This window comes from Perca fluviatilis, chromosome 21 (genome assembly GCF_010015445.1).
Source record: "Perca fluviatilis chromosome 21, GENO_Pfluv_1.0, whole genome shotgun sequence".
In the NCBI taxonomy this organism is placed as follows: Eukaryota; Metazoa; Chordata; class Actinopteri; order Perciformes; family Percidae; genus Perca; species Perca fluviatilis.
This window is the reverse complement of record NC_053132.1, coordinates 23,847,242-23,866,989: the sequence shown is the minus strand read 5'-3', so window position 1 is coordinate 23,866,989 and position 19,748 is coordinate 23,847,242. Positions and strand designations below refer to the sequence as shown.

The 19,748-nt window shown below is 40.8% G+C and overlaps 2 protein-coding genes across 2 annotated transcripts in view; both read right to left on the bottom strand.

The window, feature by feature from the left end:
* Positions 1 to 1,709: 1,709 nt before the first annotated feature.
* LOC120551657 (pepsin A-like) lies at positions 1,710 to 5,809 on the bottom strand. Its single transcript, XM_039789154.1, has 9 exons — positions 5,781 to 5,809; positions 4,752 to 4,902; positions 4,542 to 4,659; positions 3,261 to 3,379; positions 2,831 to 3,027; positions 2,607 to 2,723; positions 2,192 to 2,333; positions 1,940 to 2,038; positions 1,710 to 1,847 (listed from the first exon to the last, which is right to left on the bottom strand). Exons 1-9 carry the CDS (start codon positions 5,807 to 5,809, stop codon positions 1,710 to 1,712), a joined length of 1,110 nt encoding a protein of 369 aa, XP_039645088.1.
* Positions 5,810 to 11,660: 5,851 nt separating this feature from the next.
* Positions 11,661 to 19,748, bottom strand: part of pkd1b (polycystic kidney disease 1b) — a 77,031-nt gene continuing 68,943 nt past the window's right edge. Inside the window, exons 41-42 of the mRNA XM_039787896.1 lie at positions 12,729 to 12,840; positions 11,661 to 12,641 (exon numbers count right to left, since the gene is read on the bottom strand). Of these exons, the coding sequence (XP_039643830.1) occupies positions 11,754 to 12,641; positions 12,729 to 12,840 (1,000 nt within the window). The 3' untranslated portion in view covers positions 11,661 to 11,753. The remainder of the gene's footprint in view (positions 12,642 to 12,728; positions 12,841 to 19,748) is intronic.

Genomic DNA, 19,748 nt, shown 5'->3' with positions numbered 1-19,748 from the left:
ACAATTTTATTGTGTGAATGCTGATTCAGAATCTTTATACTTATTCTTCCGTATGTTTGTTTGCATCGCTTCTAGGTCTGCATACTACTACTACATGTTATAGATCGGTGCAGACTGATATACAGAAACATTAATAACACCATGACAGAGATGGGTTTGATTTCCGAAGCCATGACCGTATTTTATTTAACGTTATTTCTGTGTTTCTTTGAACACAGGTGGCAATCTGAAGAGACTCTCACTCTCTGCCCAAAACATTGTTGGAGGGCCCCTTCTGTGTACAGGCCCCCACACCCTATGGGCCCCAGTGCAACCGCATTGTCTATATTTGCGGCCCTGGATACGCAGCAGTTTCAGGGACACTCTGAGCCAACAGTTAAAGGAGTTGATCACAAGAATCTCAGGCCCAACTTAGGACCAGAATACTGCAGAGTGTCCACAGTGAGACTCCCAAACATACAACCACTTGCTATCACATTACTACACTTAAGGCCCTGACACACCAAGGCGACTGTGGGCCGTCGATCCATTTTAGGACTCCACATGTTAATCGGCGTTGGCCGGCATCACCGTTGGCAACAGCCAATCAGATGGATTGGCTGTTCAGTCTGAAAATGGTAGTGAGGAAAGCAAACAACCGTCTGCACCGCTAAACAATTAGCCCCCTAGCAAGCAAGCTAGCTTACTAGCCAGCCTTTCAATTAGTTAAATGTAACAACTTAATGTCATATTCACACACTCTTGTCACATCATATCTATTTATTTATCTACCTACCTACCTACCTACCTACCTACCTACCTACCTACCTACCTATCTATCTATCTATCTATCTATCTATCTATCTATCTATCTATCTATCATCTATCTATCTAACTATCCATCCATCCATCCATAAGAACGGATATTGTCGTATATTTCTGCTCATTTGGAGGCTGCAGTATTCAAGTTACTGCTTTAATATCACCCTTGTACGGGACAAAAGTGAGTATCTGCAAGTTTTTATCATCAGTAAGCCCATTGTATGACAAAATCTAAAAATATAATTGATTCTGACTGGAATGTTTATTGAAGATATGATATGGAGTTCTTGTGAAACTTCCTCCTACCATCAATGGGCACTTAGGTCTAGTAACAGTGAGGAAATAAGTTGTCCAAAACCAAGATGTAATCACTAAATCAAAACCGCTTTTGATTATTTGACAATTCAGTCATATCAGGCAAAAGAATTTGTTCTAATATTGTTAGCATGATCACCATTACAATATAATTTGAACTCTTTGTAACTCCAGTGTTGACATTTCTACTGCAACCGAGCCTATATGGGACGACAAAGTACTACTGTCTGTCCTCCAATACCAACCAATCCAACACATTTCAAATCAGTGGGCTAGTTCAGTGGCTAATTGTTAGCAAGCGTGTGTGTGTTTGTATCAAAGGGTGTGTTCCATTGGGTTTTTTAAAACCCTATTAAATTAGATGTTATAGTAGCTGATCATTGACACAGATTTAGAGGCATTTATATTTGTTGTGCAATCTCATAAAACACCAGTCAAATTGATTTAAATCATTTTATTGGATTTGAGGAAATGATATCATATACCGGACAAGGAAAAGATTTGAGTCTCAGGCATATTGGAAATCCTACTGTAATGCTAAGATGTACGCATGATTTGTTTCAAGGCACATGGGAAAGGTGACTTCAGGTTGCTTATCTAGCCTTGGCCAGACCCACCATATTCTGAGCTCTGTCGAAGATGGAGTAGTACTGTCTGATGAAGACGTCACCCAGGATCCACAGGCTGTCTCCTCCGTTGCCAAAGCCAGTACGGCAACCATAGTATTGAGACTGTGTGAGAGATTTAGGAGAAGAATGTCAGAAGGAGGGGAAATATGGTGAGGTGAGATAAAACAAATTCTGGCATAGAAGCAGACACTTACCTGACGGACGTAGGCAGAGCCTGGGATGGTGAATTCCTGTCCTTGGATGTGGAAGGTCACATCTGGCAATTGGGAAATGCTGTTGCAGTTGACCATATACTGAGGCAGAGGGAGAAAGAGAAGAAAATTAAAGAAAAAGGTATGAAAGAGTATTCAAATTGGGTTGGTTTTACTGTTCAAGTCGGGTTGCATTAATGCGAGGCTACATAAATCTGCTTCAGTCAACCGGCATGTCTTTTTATTGGAACTTACGTCTCCGTTCTGGCTGGTGGCTCCCACCATTTGGTTGATGTTGCTGATGCTGCTCTGAGGTCCAACAATCAGAGAGGTGCCGGTGTCCACGATAGCCTGGCAACCACCTTGGCAAGCCACAACCTGACCATTGACAGTCACACTGAAAGGGATACACAGTACAGCGTGCATAAACACTTTTGCCAATATCTCTTGGGTTTAGATACTTTTCAGGGGACCTGCTCTTTCACTTACAGTACATGTGGCACTTTGTAGTTTGGCTTACTTAAAGCTAATGTACTTCTTCCATGTGATTCTCGCCGTTTCGAGTTTGTACCTTCATGGTTAAATGCCCTTATTGGCAGTCGCTTCGGAATAAACCGTAACAAAATGAAGTGCAATGTAATGACCTGGGATGCTGTATCTGTGGCTTTACCTGTCCACTGTGATCTGCCAGTACAGCTCATTGGAGAGGGGAATCCAGGAGATGGCACCAGAGTAATGGTTGGGGTCAACGCCACCGAAGGTCACCACACTGCCTTGCTGAGAGTTACTGCAGAGGAAAGCGAGAATGTAACGATAAACTTCTTAGAAATCCATTGCACTACTGTCTCAGTATAAGTAGGTCGTACGATCCTGCAAAGTTATGGCTGTCCTTACGAGCTCAGGTACACAGAGAAGAGGTCCTGGTTGACCAGGCCCTCTTTCATCATGTTGTCGAAGACGGGTGTAGCGCCGGAAGCAGCCAGGCGTGGGTATGCCAGGCCCAGGATACCATCAGCACGCATGTACTGCATGAAGGGAGCCTCACTCTGGCTCAAGCCGAAGATCTGGTTTGTCACAGGGAGCCCACCCACCTGACGGACAAATTGCATCTCAAATTATAATGAGCTTTTCAAAGTTGTAATCCGAATAGCCTACCCCCTTCATTTGCTTTGAATATGACCCTGCAAGCAGATATTTAATATTGAAGGAATCTGAGAGCCTTCATTTTTTAACTCGGTAAGACGAAATAATAATCAGTTCATGGGAACTGTGAATAAATACAAATTTACCATTTCATGTAATACTATATGCTTTTATTTCTCACCGTCACAGTGTCATATCCAAGGAAACCAGTCATGCTGCCGGTACCATATTGGATACTCAGAGCTCCGCCGTTGTTTCTGTAAGTGCTGCTTGCGCCGGGGTTAAATTTCTTATGGTTGTCTAGGAAGGTAAAGATGTGAAAAAAACGAGTTAAGGCCTGCAGATGTAGTGTGGATGCATAATAACATTTATTTGCAATACAGCAGTCAAAAGTTAAGCCAATGATGCAAATGAAATGTAAAAGTCAACAGTTGAATGTTAATAAAGATTCATCTTAACCTCTTGTTTTCCATCTGGTTTAACAGACAACCAATATGTATCTATCGTTTGCAATCTAGACATGGGAACAACTAATCGGAGTCTGTTTGACGACCTCTGATCTGGCCGAAAGGGATCACAATGCCTCAGATATAGCTAGGCAAAAGCCTACATGCGTCCCTAACCATAACCCCAACCCTACTATTCTTTAGAACATAATGATCATTATGACCCTTCTTCTACCCCAAAAAAGTCAGTCCCTCCAGGTGGTTGGCTCTGTCCCTTTTCCTTTGTCTACCAGTCCGGTAAGGGAACGCTTTGCTCAGGGATGGAACCCTGTGAGGCGGGCCTTCCCACTGGCACCACCAGCACAAACCTCTACAGTCATTACCTGGACCATCCTTCTACAACCACCACATCTGAATCAGTAGGCCCACCGCAATTATTCCAATGACTTTTTAATCCCAACCCTCCTATTCTTTAGACTAGATGCTCCCAGGGTCTGCATTCCCTTACAGAGGTCTTCAGCCTTTCATTTTCTCAGGTTTTAACCCTAACCATTCTAACTCTGGATACCTAACCCAAACCATAGAAATGTTGATGCCTCTAAATCCTACTATTATACTGGATGATTCTATCATTACTCATGGGAATTCATTAAGATCTTTTTTTCTTTATTCAATATTTATTAGCTTAGCTTTATTGGCTAATGGGCACCTAGTTCCCCCAGGGTCCTTGGTGGTTAGCTGACATATGCCGGCGTGTGCATCTGTGTGATTCTTTTTTACCTTTGGTAAATGTCAGTCAAGGCAGGCAGGACTTCACAAAATCCCTAATCCTAACCCTAAAATCTGACACTAATTTCTGAAGCTAAGAAAAAAACAGTGTAAACTGTTTATGTTCGAAATACCCCGGAATCAGAGAAATAAGATGGCAAACTGGATACCAAACCTCAGTCCAGTATACTGTATAACATCTGTCTAAAAGTGGGGAGGTGTTTTTTTTCATGTATAGTTGTACATACTGCAGGCTGGACTGTTGCAGTAGATGGAGGGCACCCACAGGTTAGACGAGCCGCTGTCAAAGATGACCTTAAAGGACTGAGGAGGAGTTCCAATGGAGATGATTCCATAGTAAGCCAGCTGAAGATGACAATGAGAAAATGAGATTACTCATGACCAAATGAGCCATTTGTCAAAGTTCGTCTGTTTATGCTTTAGCAGCTGTTACTCACATCAGCATCGTTGGTCATGCCCTCGGTGCCCACAGCAAAGCGCTGGTTAAACTTGGCTGAGGGGTTGTATGGGTACTTGAGTCTGTACTGCTCCCACAGACCCTGCTCCTCCAGGTTCTCCCTGGCTGACTTGCCCTTCGTCAGAGGGACCCTAGGTGTAACCAAAGGGAGCAACTTAAATTCTGTTGTTTCAACTACACTTGTAAGCCTTTTATTGATCTATAAAGAGTTTTTTCTCATGTATCCTTCCTCATAAACCTCTCAATACTCGTATATGAGAAGGCATGATAGAGATGTTAGCCTAACCAAGCTGCCTTAATTTAAATTCAGATTTACTCTTGAGGGCAGTACATACAAAGAGGCCTGACACGTGCTAATTTTAAGGCTACATCTACAATACTACGTTAAGACGCATTTTGAGACAAAAATTATCTCCGTCCACACAAGAGTTTAAGGTCCAGCAGCTGATCAAATCTCCGTCCATATTAACACGTGTGACAACGCATATCACATGACCATTCGCATATCATAATCATCGTACACAGGAATGGCCTGACATTTCTCTGCAGTTAAAAATCATGGATGTAAAAGTTGTAAATACAGAATACTTTGGAGAAAGAACAACAGCAAAAAGTAAGACATGGGCTTTATTTGCTTGGACCGACGATGAGGTGGAACTGTTACTGAAAGGTACGTAAGCCTACCTAACCGATAAAATCGACTGACGTGCATCGTCGTTTCCAAAGGTCTCCTTTAGCACCCGTCCAGACTACAATGCAACCTCTGAGAAAAACAGGGTCAGCAGTGTTTCCATACGTCTCTCTGTACTCAGAGGCTCAGAAACGCCAAAGTAGTGCGGACGAGAGACGTAAACAATATTCTTTTTTAAACTAAAACGTAGTAGTGTAGATGTAGCCTGAATGTCATAGGTCTGCAGTTATTTTGTAGGAGCTAATGAAGTTCAGATAGTAGGAAAAATTAAAAATACAACAGGTACAGGGACGTGTTTGAGTGGTGAGGTTGACTTACTGGATGACGCACTCTGACAGTGCCACCATGGCACACACAACAACGGCCCACTTCATTGTCTCGGCTCGGCTATCAACTGTGTAGGGAAAATTCATTTCAGTCACGTTACAGAACCATTTAAACTGAAATACTGCAAAAGTGATACACAGTAGTAGGTCCATGATCCTGTACTCACCTGAAGAAGAAGAACCTGAGTGCCCACAGACAGGCATGCATCCTCTTTTATACAGGTGGACTGACATTTTACCATTACACAATGATAAGGCAATTCACACAAACATGTGATAAGTTAGTAAAGATAAGTAATGGACAAAGCAATCGTTGACCTCAAGACAATGTCATTTAGACGATTAAAGAAAGGTACACAAACTTTCCGATAAAGCGTGAATAAGTGCGGTACAGTGTAATATTTGTGTTCATGTTGGAGGTGCCAACCGCTTAACAGAAACCGCAAAGGTTCTCTTCGCTAGGTCAAAAGGTGATGCATTATAATTATGTTCATGATACGGCTCTAGTACATTTGAAACTGTTCAATTTTAGTATTTTATCTGGGTTAATGTTTCACTTTTGTGTATATTTTTTTTATTTTATTTCATGCTTTTTATACTTTCATTTTATTTTATGGCTTGGGGGTTGATCAAGATCACCTTGGCAGTGCCCAGAAGGTGAACTGGAATCGCTCCAGCTACCAGTCCACCCACAATACTTTGGTCCGTACGGGGACTTGAACCAGCAACCCTCCGGTTCCCAACCCAACTCCCTACGGACTGAGCTACTGCCACCCCCCAAAAATGAAAAAAGATTTGAAAAAAAAAAAGATTGTTTCTTCTTATTATAATGTTTATCAGATATCAGAAGTTTATAGGCCCAGATCGAGCTGACAGTGACAGACATACACTGGTTTTCAGGGTGTTAACAAAGTTTAAAAAAAGGTAACAAAATACATACTATAGTAGTAACATTAAAGTTACCTGAATTATATTTACAATAAATATGTTTGTATGTGTTACCTGTGTCCCTTATAAAAAAGAAAATACCATAAAATATCATGAATGGTGTAAGAAAAAAAATAATTAATGAATGACAGACACATTTTGAGTTAACCCTTGTGTTGTCCTTGGGTCAAATTTGACCCCTTTTTAAAGTTGTTTACATGTGAAATATGGGTTTCTTTCAACCAAATGGCCCAAAAATAACATGGATGCATGTTGTATGGTATGGAACCATACAACATTCTTCGCAGGTAAAATTAATGATTACTTTTTGCCATTGAGTTTTGGGTGTTTAAAGTGTTTAAATGGCTTCAAAACAGTATCCAGACTAAACTTTGACATATAGCAGTCTGTGATCCACTCAACATTCTCTGATCTTAACTATTAGTCATAATAATTCATAATGTATGCCTTTTTTAAAGAAAGAAATTAGGTATAATTTCATATAAATTAGTTTAATTGACAAAAAAAGTTCATTTTCAATTTTGACCCAAAATGGCCAACAAGTTCATGTCGACGGGAAGACAACACAAGGGTTAAGTACATTTATCTGGGCCATCTGAATGCATTTAACATTCATGTATGGCTGCAATACAGCTGTGCTCGATGGTGTTTTAAGCCCCCAGCGTCTGCTTCCAGGCAGCGCTGTGACCGTTGACTTCAAGGCACCTAACCCTAACCTTTAAATAAGATGTTTTAAATTTGGGATAGAATTTTTGTATTTTGATGCCGGGCTATTTATTTACATAACTATATATATATATATTTACATAACTATATATATATATATATATATATATATTTACATAACTATATATATATACACATATATATATATATATATATATATATATAGATATATATATGTATTTTTTTTTATTAATTAATTTTATGTATTTATTTTGTAAATTCTCTAGGATAGACACCAGGGTAGTTGTGGAGGTAACCTTTTATTTAAAGTTTTAAATCTCCCGCTGTCCGTCATGTCCAGTGGTTCTTTTAACCTGCTTTTAATATCTGGCCGTCTTTTAACCAGCTTTTATATAACCGAACCCGTTTTTTTAAGGAGTTCTTTAAGTGTTTTATTCACACCAGTGGTCCCCTTGTGCCCGTGCCTCTTGCCATCCTCTTCCCATCCTGGGCGCTGCGTTTTAACCCTAACCATTGCCTAGTCCTAGTGCCTTCCAGGCAGCGCTGCCTGAAAGGATACGTTGGGGCCTTAAAACACCGATAAACTACAGCTGTAGTGTCGGCTGATTTGACCGTGCAGATGCCAGGGACAGCTGGTTTGACCGCAGTCCATGATGGGCACTGCTGATCTCTAAAGATCTCTAATATACGTTAGAAGTAGTAAGAGGAAACAATCTTTTGTTGTTTGTTATCAAATTTTCTCAAGATAACAAAACAAGTAACTCGGTAATGGCATAAAAACTATACAAACTATACTCTACTATTAAATCTGTATTTTATGTTTTAAATATATTTTTTTCTATTGTGCATTTGCCATATTTTCGTGAATTTTATGTGTATATTGTGTTATAACATACAGCAATAAAGACAAACCAAAACCACAAAACATCGCAACACTGACACCACAGTCACATAGGTCACATGGGTCTCATGGGTCTCTGCAATAACTGTGTTCACTGCTACGTTATCATGTGTTTACTCTTTTATCAAGGTCTTTTCCCTTTGATACTGAGTAATATGAATTACTGCTAATAAAATATTGATAGAGCTGTGGTTTTGTTTAAAACTAAACACATTAAAATACAAGGGCACACAATACTGTTTCAGTGGTGCTCATAAGTTTATGAACCCATGCTAAAGTTGACTAAAAAGAGCAATAAGAAAAAACCTTTAAAAAAAAATCAACCTTTAAGGACACCAATTTTCTTTGTGAATGAATAATGTATCATAAATAAACAAATGTTCTTCCTTAAAATACAGGGGGCATAAGTAAGTACAGCCCTATGTTAAATTCCCATAGAGGCAGGCAGATTTTTATTTTGAAAGGCCAGTTATTTCATGGATCCAGGATACTGTGCATCCTGATAAAGTTCCCTTGGCCTGTGGAAGTAAAATAGCCCCACATCATCACATAGCCTTCACCATACCTAGAGATTGGCATGGGGTACTTTCCATAAGATCATCTCTCAATGCAAATCAAACCAGCTATTAGGCTAACTGAAATAAAACCATGCCAATCTCTAGGTATGGTGAAGGCCAAGGGAACTTTATCAGGATGCATAGTATCCTGGATCCATGAAATAACTGGCCTTTCAAAGTAAAAATCTGAATAATAAGAACATTTATTTATTTACGATACATTTTTCATTCACAAAGGAAATTGGTGTCCTTAAAGGTTGGATTTTTCCTCATTTTTTTAATTAAGGCATGAAGATCAATTTCCAAGAGATGATTTTATTATTCCTCTTTTTAGTCACCTTTAGCATGGGCTCAAACTTATGAGCACCACTGTATATACTGTTCTACTGTCCTATTACAAATAAAATGTTTGAAGAAATGACACACTTCTCCACTTTAGGACCAATGGTCACTTGTCTTTATTTGTCTGTAGAGTAAAATATCCTCTTACAAAAGTCTCTTACAAAAATATGTCATCATGTAACTGCATTTCGAGGTATGGAAAAGTGTAAGGAACAATATTATGTAAAAAAAGTAGTGAAACAGTGAAAACTTTCCTTTTTTTTTACAATTTAAGGTCAACAGGCTTTTTGGATTCAGTAAGTACTGAGATGTAAAAACGACATGTACATCCATTATTTTGTCTGCAGGTGTGTGCATTAGATGGGAATTAATTCCCACACACAAGACATGTATTTTGAGAACTCATACTCTAATGAAGGCCAAAGGGGAAACTTAGTTTGATGGAGTGATTCAATAAATGTCTTACGTGCAAGTGTAGTATCATTGAAAATTGTATCACTCCTTTTTAAAGCTTCCTGGTTATTTTGCTTTGGAAGACTAGACGATTTAACAAAAATCTCATAATTGGAGCTTGAAGAACAGTTTCAGTCCATTAATAGTGACAATGTTACTGTAAGCCCTTCACTTGTTTTGTTGTATGGAGGAATATCTTAACGGTACTCCGTTGTGGGACTTTCAGAATGGTCAAAACCAAGGCAGCCGAGTCCAAGACATCCTGACTTGTAGTCCGGATATGGGTTAAGCTGCGAAACATGGGATTTTACAATTACTATGATTGTGAAATCCTGCACAAGCGGAAATGGAGACTTCCACTTGACTCACTCTAGCTGTAAAAAAAAAAAAAGAAGAAGCGCGGTCACATAGCCGGTTCGTAATTTGGTCATAAAGAACAGAGTCTCTTGCCGTTCCTTGAATGTGTCCGATGATTTCAGCATCGTCCTTTACCGCCAGAAGTTCCAGAATCTTTTTGTTTTGAGCCAATCGCGTCATAGAAAAGTAATCAACACAGGACGCAGGACAATGACTGTGCTCTATTCATATGGACTCAATTGGACTCATTGGGCTGGCAGGGTAAAGTCATTAAATGTCCGGTCCAACTGATTCAGACATTTGCGTTCTCACATACAGCTCTTCTGGGTAATGTCTAGATCATGTCAGGGTTGCAGTGCATGTGTAAAAAGCACCTCTGACTGGTAAATGACCACATATTTTAAACTCCACAATCCTACAGGCTTTGTTTTAAAAAACAATGGTCTCCAAGCCCAAGCCGATATACCCCTGATGACATCATGGGGGGGGTTTCTCATTTTCTCAGACTTGACCAAACTCTTCCAGGAACCACAGATACCACATTATGCAACAAATATGATACAACTACTACATTATTTAAAGGTCCCATGGCATGAAAATGTCACTTTATGAGTTTTTTTTTAACATTAATATGCGTTCCCCCAGCCTGCCTATGGTCCCCCAGTGGCTAGAAATGCTGATAGGTGTAAACCGAGCCCTGGGTATCCTGCTCTGCCTTTGAGAAAATGAAAGCTCAGATGGGCCGATCTGGAATCTTCTCCTTATGAGGTCATAAGGAGCAAGGTTACCTCCCCTTTCTCTGCTTTGCCCACCCAGAGAATTTGGCCCACCCATGAGAGAGAGACATCATGGCTTTCAAACGAGCAAAGTGGCAGTCGGTCAAGGCCACACCCCCACCCTCCACCTTGCCCCCCCCCCCTCTCTCCTCCTCAATAGCTACAGACACAGAAATGGCACATAAAGAAGATACAGTATTAGGGGACCACTAAGGCCTATATAAAAGAACTTCAGATACAGTATTAGGGGACCACTAAGGTCTATATAAAAGAGACTTCAGATACAGTATAGGGACCACTAAGTATAAAAGAGCTTCAGATACAGTATTAGGGGACCACTAAGGTCTATATAAAAGACTTCAGATACAGTATTAACCACTAAGGTCTATATAAAAAACTCAGATACAGTATTAGGACCACTAAGGTCTATATAAAGAACTTCAGATACAGTATGGGACCACTAAGGTCTATATAAAAGAGCTTCAGATACAGTATTAGGGGCCACTAAGGCTATATAAAAGACCAGATACAGTATTGGGGACCACTAAGGTTATATAAAAGAGACTTAGATACAGTATTAGGGGACCACTAAGGTCTATATAAAAGAGACTTCAGATACAGTATTAGGGGACCACTAAGGTCTATATAAAAGAGACTTCAGATACAGTATTAGGGGACCACTAAGGTCTATATAAAAGAGACTTCAGATACAGTATTAGGGGACCACTAAGGCCTATATAAAAGAGACTTCAGATACAGTATTAGGGGACAACTAAGGCCTATATAAAAGAGACTTCAGATACAGTATTAGGGGACCACTAAGGTCTATATAAAAGAGACTTCAGATACAGTATTAGGGGACCACTAAGGCCTATATAAAAGCATCCAAAGAGCACCATGTCATGGGACCTTTAACTAAGTTTGGATCCAGTGTAAACACATTGTCAGTCTTGCTCTGTCCAAGCTTTCCTCTTCACAGGGACTCCGTCCTTGATATGGCTTCTCACCCCTTCTTCACTCCTGGGTCTGGTGTTAGTGAACGCTAAATACTCTCCTCCATTGCCACATGGAGCAGCTTCACCGTGGGCCTGGAAGACCCTCTGAGCTGCATCAGCTGAATGTGAGCTCCCAGAATGCCACGCTCTTCTCCTGGGCAACCTGGCATATCCAGGAGAACCTGCGGGATTCATAGCACAGAGTCCAGATGCAAGCTTGGCTGCTTCCGAAGCATAGTTGTTGCTAGATCCCTGAGGCTGGAATGGTACAGATTCAGACTCAGAGTAGGTGCGACGTGTACGGCGAAAGCTACAGACCGACCCAGCGGAGGAGGGAAGTGTGCAGGGAGCGAAAGAGAACGAGGACGGAAGGGAGATTCGTGGCTTGGGGTAAAGAAAACCTGTCTTCCTGAGTCTCACTTCTCCCGGTTCTCCTTCCAGTTCCTTTGGCTTTGCTGGCTCTCGGAATCTTTCTGCACCTTTGTACCCGTGGCTCTTCTTTTTCGTTCTCCTCGCCTGAGCCTCTTCCAGTTTAATTTCCAGGTCGTGAACGTCCTCAGTGATCTTATTGACCTGGTCGAAACGAGACAGCAGGGCACTGACGCAGGGCAGCAGACGGTCCAGGTAGGACTGGACGTCCAACCCAGGCTGGGACACTGACGAGTCCTCAGACCTCGTAGAGAGACCCGAGGACAGGGGACACGGGGACGGAAAAGAGGAGGACAGGGAAGGAGAGTGGGAGGAAGGGAGGGTGGAAGACAGGGTGGAAAGACGGGACTCCTGTGAGGACCTGGAAGGAGGGACGTCCATACCTTCGAACTTCACCCTGTGCCTGAACTAGAAAGGACAGGAAATGTCTAGAATCAGCAACACGAATTGACTGTGGAGGTTTTGCACCACGACCAGTGCCCCACCACTACCTACCTCTTTAGGTTTGGTGAGTCCCATCCACAGCTTCAGTCTCTTGATGAAGAACTCCACCATCTCATAGTCCTGAGGTTCAATGGTTGGACAGTACAGCTCAGTCTGCTCCGTCCTGAAGGACACAACAACAGATAGGAATGGAACCTACTTAATGCAATATTTACCAGGGTTCGTCCAAGTTAACTTTAAGACTTTTCAAGACCTTGTTAGTACCACCTAGGACGAAATTAAATGCCAACTTCAAGGCCATAGACAGGGTTCGTACACCTTTTCCAAGGTCAAATTCAAGCACTTTTCAAGCACTTTCAAGGTCCATTTTAAAGCTTTTTCCAGCAACTTACACCACCGTAAAATATATGCCAATACATAGTCAAAATTATTATTTAGTGTTTTTGTCACATTAAAAGACATAATGCTATAAACAGCCACAATTGTGTGTTTCGTAATAGCAGAAGGATCAGATATTTTAAGCAAAACACAAGTTTTATTTTTCAAAATGTAGACTTTGCTTGCTATCTAACCTGCCTGAGTCAAAAAAAAACTATAAAAAAAAAAATGTAATGTAAAAACAATTACCCCAAACAAAATCACTCGACAGGTTCACTTCACTAACCCTGAATTATGACCTTCTCTTTATGGTTCATAACGTAACATACAGCAAGACAGCTATGGAGAGGAGCACTGAGTGGGAGGATGGGAGCCAAATGACATGCAGCTGGCTCATTCTGGGTCAAAATCCAGTTGGTGCACCCTTAGATTTTGCTCAAAGTTTATGCTACCCTTAATTTCAGTCTTTTCACACTTTTTTTTCCAAATCTAGTACAAACTTGTAATGGTTCAGTCATATTGACATGTTTGTATTCCACCCTACAAAGCTTGGGCTGCGTATGAATAAATGTCCAAATATTGCTTCCCAGATAATGTGATTTTTCAGGCTGTAAAACTGAAGTAATTTCAAGGGCTAAAATATGAAGACATAGGATTTGAACAGAAATATTTTACAGGCCTTGGTTTTTATTCATACACAAGACGCACAATACCATCAGTCATGCCCTACAGCGATCTCCAACAGTAGCAGGGAGGAGGTATGAAGAGTGAAGGAGAGATAACCTATACAAAGGAAGGACATTGAAAGGAAGAAGTGATGTTTAGTTTCAGAGTTGAACAAGCTGCACTTTTCTCTTCATAAGTCTTGCCCTCTTCCTTCCTGTGTTTCCTTCTCCCGTGTTTTTCTTCTCTTCCTCCACCACTCTCTTCTATTCTTGCCTCTCCTCTTCCATTCGTGTACTTTCTGTGTTGTATTTTCTCTCTCTCTCACTTGTTCTTGGCGCTTTTATTATTTAGCACCTGTCGACCATAGAACAGAAAACCTTGTCATGCGAACCACGCACGCGCGTATTTATAATCTGACTCAATCACATTATAAATATTAGTCCTTATAACCGCGACATATACTGTTTTTTTTTTAACTGTCAACATTGCTTTAGAACAACAGATTCATCACAGAAAAATGAGAAATACTTGGTGGACCCAGATTTTATAAAATATATACCATATCAGTAACAATTTCTACGACGCCCATATCTATAATGCATAATGCACTTGAAGCACTGTATAATTATAGTTATAAGCACTCGTAAATATCCATAATGTTTTATAACAATAATGATGACACATTAAAAAGCATTTTATAGTGACTTAATATTAGCCAACATTTGAAGTGCAGTTTTATCTCACGTTTGGTCAACTTTGCACATTTAATAGGACTAATGCCCCCAGTAAAAGAAAATACCTTAAGTACCTTACCCTCAATCATTAAAATATACATTTATAATTAGAAAGTTTCTTAGTAACGCAAGAGTATAGTACTTTATGATTGTTCTGATGCATTCCTTTGTTTATTCTTTGTGGATGTAGTAAAAACTTTGTCACCTTAATAATTTCTTACATCTGTTATTATTGCTTGTTTGTTTGTTTGTATATCCTTACATCAAAATAAATGTTATGATTTGTCACACTTTTCTGGCACTGATATGTTAAATGTTAAACCTTTATAAAGACTCGTAACGTCTTGTCTTGTTAGGTTCAGGGCCAGATGTACGTACATTTGCTAAAAGTACCGTTATCAGCGGGCATTGGCCAACCCGCAGAAAGCGCACGCTGTGATACATCAGCTTATGTCGGATTTACCAAACCTGCAGTTCATCTGGTAATCAGCGCCTTTTTCTGCCCACTATACCGTAAATTGTGCGCATTTAAAAGCGCAACTGAATGGGCCTCCTTCTCTCTTTCTATCATGGATCAGCCACCAAGTCAGTCAAAACAAAGATTTCACAATAACAAAGTTGATCTGCTTGATTATGAGGTAACAGCTTGATGCGTGTTATTTCGGCATTAGTGGTGGGGAAATGTATATTATTGACTAGTGCGCTGTAGCAAAGCGTTAAGTACTGGTGCTATGATACGCCTGAGTGCAGACTGCGATATCCCCACTGCTGACGCTATGACTGTTCGAAATGATCCTGATGCCAATATGTGTAATGTAGCGGAGTTTAACCACTGCTGGAATGGAATGTGAACGCTGAGTCGGAGATTCGATTACACCTGCTTTTAGGTGCGCTGTCACGGACGGTTTTTGTACGTACCGCAAAATACATACAGTACAGGCCAAAAGTTTGGACACACCTTCTCATTCAATGAGTTTTATTTATTTTCATGACTATTTACATTGTATATTATCACTGAAGGCATCAAAACTATGAATGAACACATATGGAATTATGTACTTAACAAAAAAGTGTGAAATAACTGAAAACATGTCTTATATTTTAGATTCCTCAAAGTAGCCACCCTTTGCTTTTTTTGATAACTCTGCAAACCCTTGGTGTTCTCTCAATGAGCTTCATGAGGTAGTCACCTGAAATGGTTTTCACTTCACAGGTGTGCTTTATCAGGGTTAATTAGTGGAATTTATTCCCTTATTAATAAAAAAGCAAAGGGTGGCTACTTTGAAGAATCTAAAATATAAGACATGTTTTCAGTTATTTCACACTTTTTTGTTAAGTACATAATTCCATATGTGTTCATTCATAGTTTTGATGCCTTCAGTGAGAATCTATAATGTAAATAGTCATAAAAATAAAAAGGAAACGCATTGAATGAGAAGGTGTGTCCAAACTTTTGGCCTGTAATTAGGCGCTGTCATGACCTGGCTCAGGTGGTCATAACAAAGAGGGAGACAACACCATGTTAAATGTTTAAACAATACTTTATTAAACCAAATTGAACCAAATTAGACCAAATTAACTATATACAGAATGGGTGTGGAAATCATTAGCGTCAGTGGTGTAGGGTGTGCATGAGTGAAATAGGTGCGTGCGTTGGTGTTGTAAAGTGTAAACTCAGCAAAAAGCAAACCTGGGACAACCTAACCAAACATAACCAAACCTTGGTGTGCCTGTGAGTACAGCCAGAGCAGAGAGAAGAGACAGAGGGTACTGCAGCTTAATGCAACGTTTACACATGGCTGGCTATTTTCATAAACGGACATTTCAACCTCTCCCGTTTTCAAAAATGACATCGTGCACAGCGGTCAGTTTTCAGAAAAGTGTTCGTTTACACGTACTCGTGTACATATGCCGTCAATGCCGGCAAGAGCACGCCAAACCTGTGGGTGGCAGCGTAACGAGAAGCTCAAGCCCACGTTAGCCAATCAGAATCCCGGAAATAGCAACAACAGCAACGAGTCACTTCCTCTCTCTTCTCTTCCTCATTTCCTCTGCTGCCCAAACCTCCGTTTGTCTCAGTTTACTTGCAAACGTGCAAACGAAGTTTTCCCAAATCTCCACTCTGGAGTTTTTTTTTTTAGAAAGAATCGTTTTCAGAGGCAAATTCTCCGTTTGCGTGTAAACGAAGGGCATAAACGAAGGGAAATGTCTCTGTTTGTCAAAATAACCATGTACGTGTAAACGTGGTATAAGTTGCCTCAGCACACCAGACCCAGCTGAGCTGAGTTACTCTAATTAGTAACCTGCAAACAGGAGGCACAAGTTAAGACACACCTCCTCAAGGTAGACAGCAAAAACAATTAAATGACACCGAAGGGCATCACATCTCCTCCCTCCCTCCATTTACCAACTGGGGCACATGACAGAGCGTCCTGCAATAATTCTACTATAGCACAAGGGAACCTCCCCCAAACCTGCCCTGTCTTGCCCCCCTTGTCACATCTCAGCAACTGGATCCTGAAGCAAATTCAGAGGAAGAGAGAGAGCAAAACAGAATGGGGCACTGATGGAAACCCCAAGGTTAGCATAGACAATTAGCCCACTTGCCTCGGAACAAAATGTCTGCCACAGCGTACGCGGAGGCACCCAACCCGGCCCCCGACCCGGCCCCCGACCAAAAGGAGCAGGTCTCAGACACAGCAGGGTAGAAGTACGGCCTCCCGGTGAGCTGAAAAACGTTACGCGCCCTGATGTAAGTAGCAACATTCTGTTTCAACCGAGGCCAAAAACAATACTGTAAAATACAGTGGCACATTTTACGCACCAAAAGATGTCCCACTTTCAAAACCACATCACGCAGTTTGGTAGGCACCACCACCTGAACAATTGGGTCCCCAACAAACCTGTCACCACAGGGCAACCATTTCCTTACCTGTACCTTTCAACTTACCCACTGGACTCACCCGAGCCCACACTAGAGGCCACACAAACAGGCTTTTCTGAGACTGTGGAACAAAGCATGAAAAGGCAAATTGGGGGTTTACCTTTAATAGCAGGCACTGGTCTTTCCAGTGACCCTCATCACGGCAGTAGTTGCACATCGTACTGCCCTCTTGTCGCGCTGTCCAAGCAGGCTTACGTGAGAGGCCTGGCTTTGCAAACTCCACGCCACTGCACGGATTCATGCTGCCACCAACGTTACCTTTCCAATCTCCAACAGAGTGTAGGCTACTTCACCAAAACTGTTCTTATGCGTCAACACAAAGCCATCAGCTAACTCTGCTGCCTTCAGTGCGGTGGTGGGCTTCTGCTCATTCACATATATAGAAACAGATTGAGGGATGGCATCTTTAAAGTGCTCCAATATGATAAGCTCACAAAACCCCACAAAAGAACTCACCTTGGTAGCAGAACACCAATATTGAAAATGGCAAGTCAAATCAGGGACAAACTCTACATTGGTCTGCTTTTCCCTCTTTATCCATTTTCTGAACTTCTGACGATAAGCTTCAGGAACCAACTCGTATGTCTTCAAGACAGATGCTTTCACAGTCGTATAAGCCAAGCCATCCTCACCACATATAGCCGAATAGGCCTCCTGGGCCCAACCAGTGAGGACACACTGAGGCATCAGCACCCTGTCTGAATCTGGCCTTTTTCTTTTTTGCATCGGCAGTGTTTTCGAAGAGAGTGAAAAATGAATCAGGGTCCCGTTCATTAAACTGCGGCACTAAACGCCAGTTGGCAACAATATCCAAACCACCCGGTGCAGAGCCCATGGAGGCATCATCATGACCCCCCAGAACCCCCAGGAACAAGCTTGCCCTCTCTTATTAACTCCAACCTAGACTGCTCCAAGTCCAACTTCCTCCTCTCAGTTTCCTGATGCATTTTCTCCAATTCAAGCTTTTGTTTTTATTTTTTTTTTAATTTCAACACTACAAAACCTCATACTATCACCTAAACACTCAAACATTTTCACAGAAACTATGACAGTTATCAATTATCCTGAGGTCAATGTGCTGTGTTTTTACATTTATATGATATTGATAGATAGATAGATAGATAGATAGATAGATAGATAGATAGATAGATAGATAGATTTTTATTGATCCCAAAAAATGGGAAATAACGGTGTTGTAGCAGCAAAATATCAGACACACAGCATTACAACTCCAACAATAACACTGCTGTTTTCAATTATAATGACAGGGTTTATATTTCCAAACCATATTGGTGTTTTTTTTGAGGGAGGTGACAACAACAATATTAAATGCACAGCATTACACTGAGTTATTTTGAGGGGACAGCACATTTACACTGTTATACAAGCTGTAAACTTAATACTTTACATTGTAGCAAAGTGTAATTTCTTCAGTGTTGTCCCATTAAAAGATATAAAGATATAATGAAATATTTACTAAAATGTGAGGGGTGTACTCACTTTTGTGAGATACTGTGTGTGTGTGTGTGTGTGTGTGTGTGTGTTTGTGTGTGTGTGTGTGTGTGTGTGTGTGTGTGTGTGTGTGTGTATATGTGTGTGTGTTAGCACGGGTGTCGTGTGCAGTAGTACTGGATAGTAGACCTGTGTTAGCAGCATAGTAGTTACTGCATGTTGCATTGCTTCTCTTGCTACATTCTGCTTACAGCTACTGCACTCAGCCCTTGTGCAAGGGCAAAAGGGAGGAGTGTGGTAATACCAAACTACACTCGTAATCAGTGCCCAGAATCACCCAATAGGGTATGAACTAACAAGGAAAGAAAAACCGTAACACCCTCCCCATTCGGGGGAATAAAACAATAAGAAACCTCAAGGAAAATAAATACCAAAAAATACAAAAATACCCAAATTACAATTATATCACAATCAAGTAGGAAAAATGTGTAAAAGCCCCACATCAACACACACCCAACAGTAGACCACTACAAATCACACGATTCCTCACCATATGTTCCATTACCACACCATATATTCTCCTGGGACCCTCGACAAACCAAGTAACTAAACCTCACCACCAAACACCCCTTGAACAAAATCAAAAACCATTTACCGCGCACAAAACCTAATACATACCCTAAAAAAACAAATAACTACACCTACTCTAAACGTATACTCAACGGGGTCAAACTTACCACACAAAGTCGAACATTATCAAACCCAACACACCCACCAAACTCCAAAGAAACACTCAGTTTTCAACAGAATTCACCTACCAACCAATCCACAACAAAATATAACAAAAAAATAGGAGCATACACACAAAACACAGTGGAAACCAGACCACGCAGACAT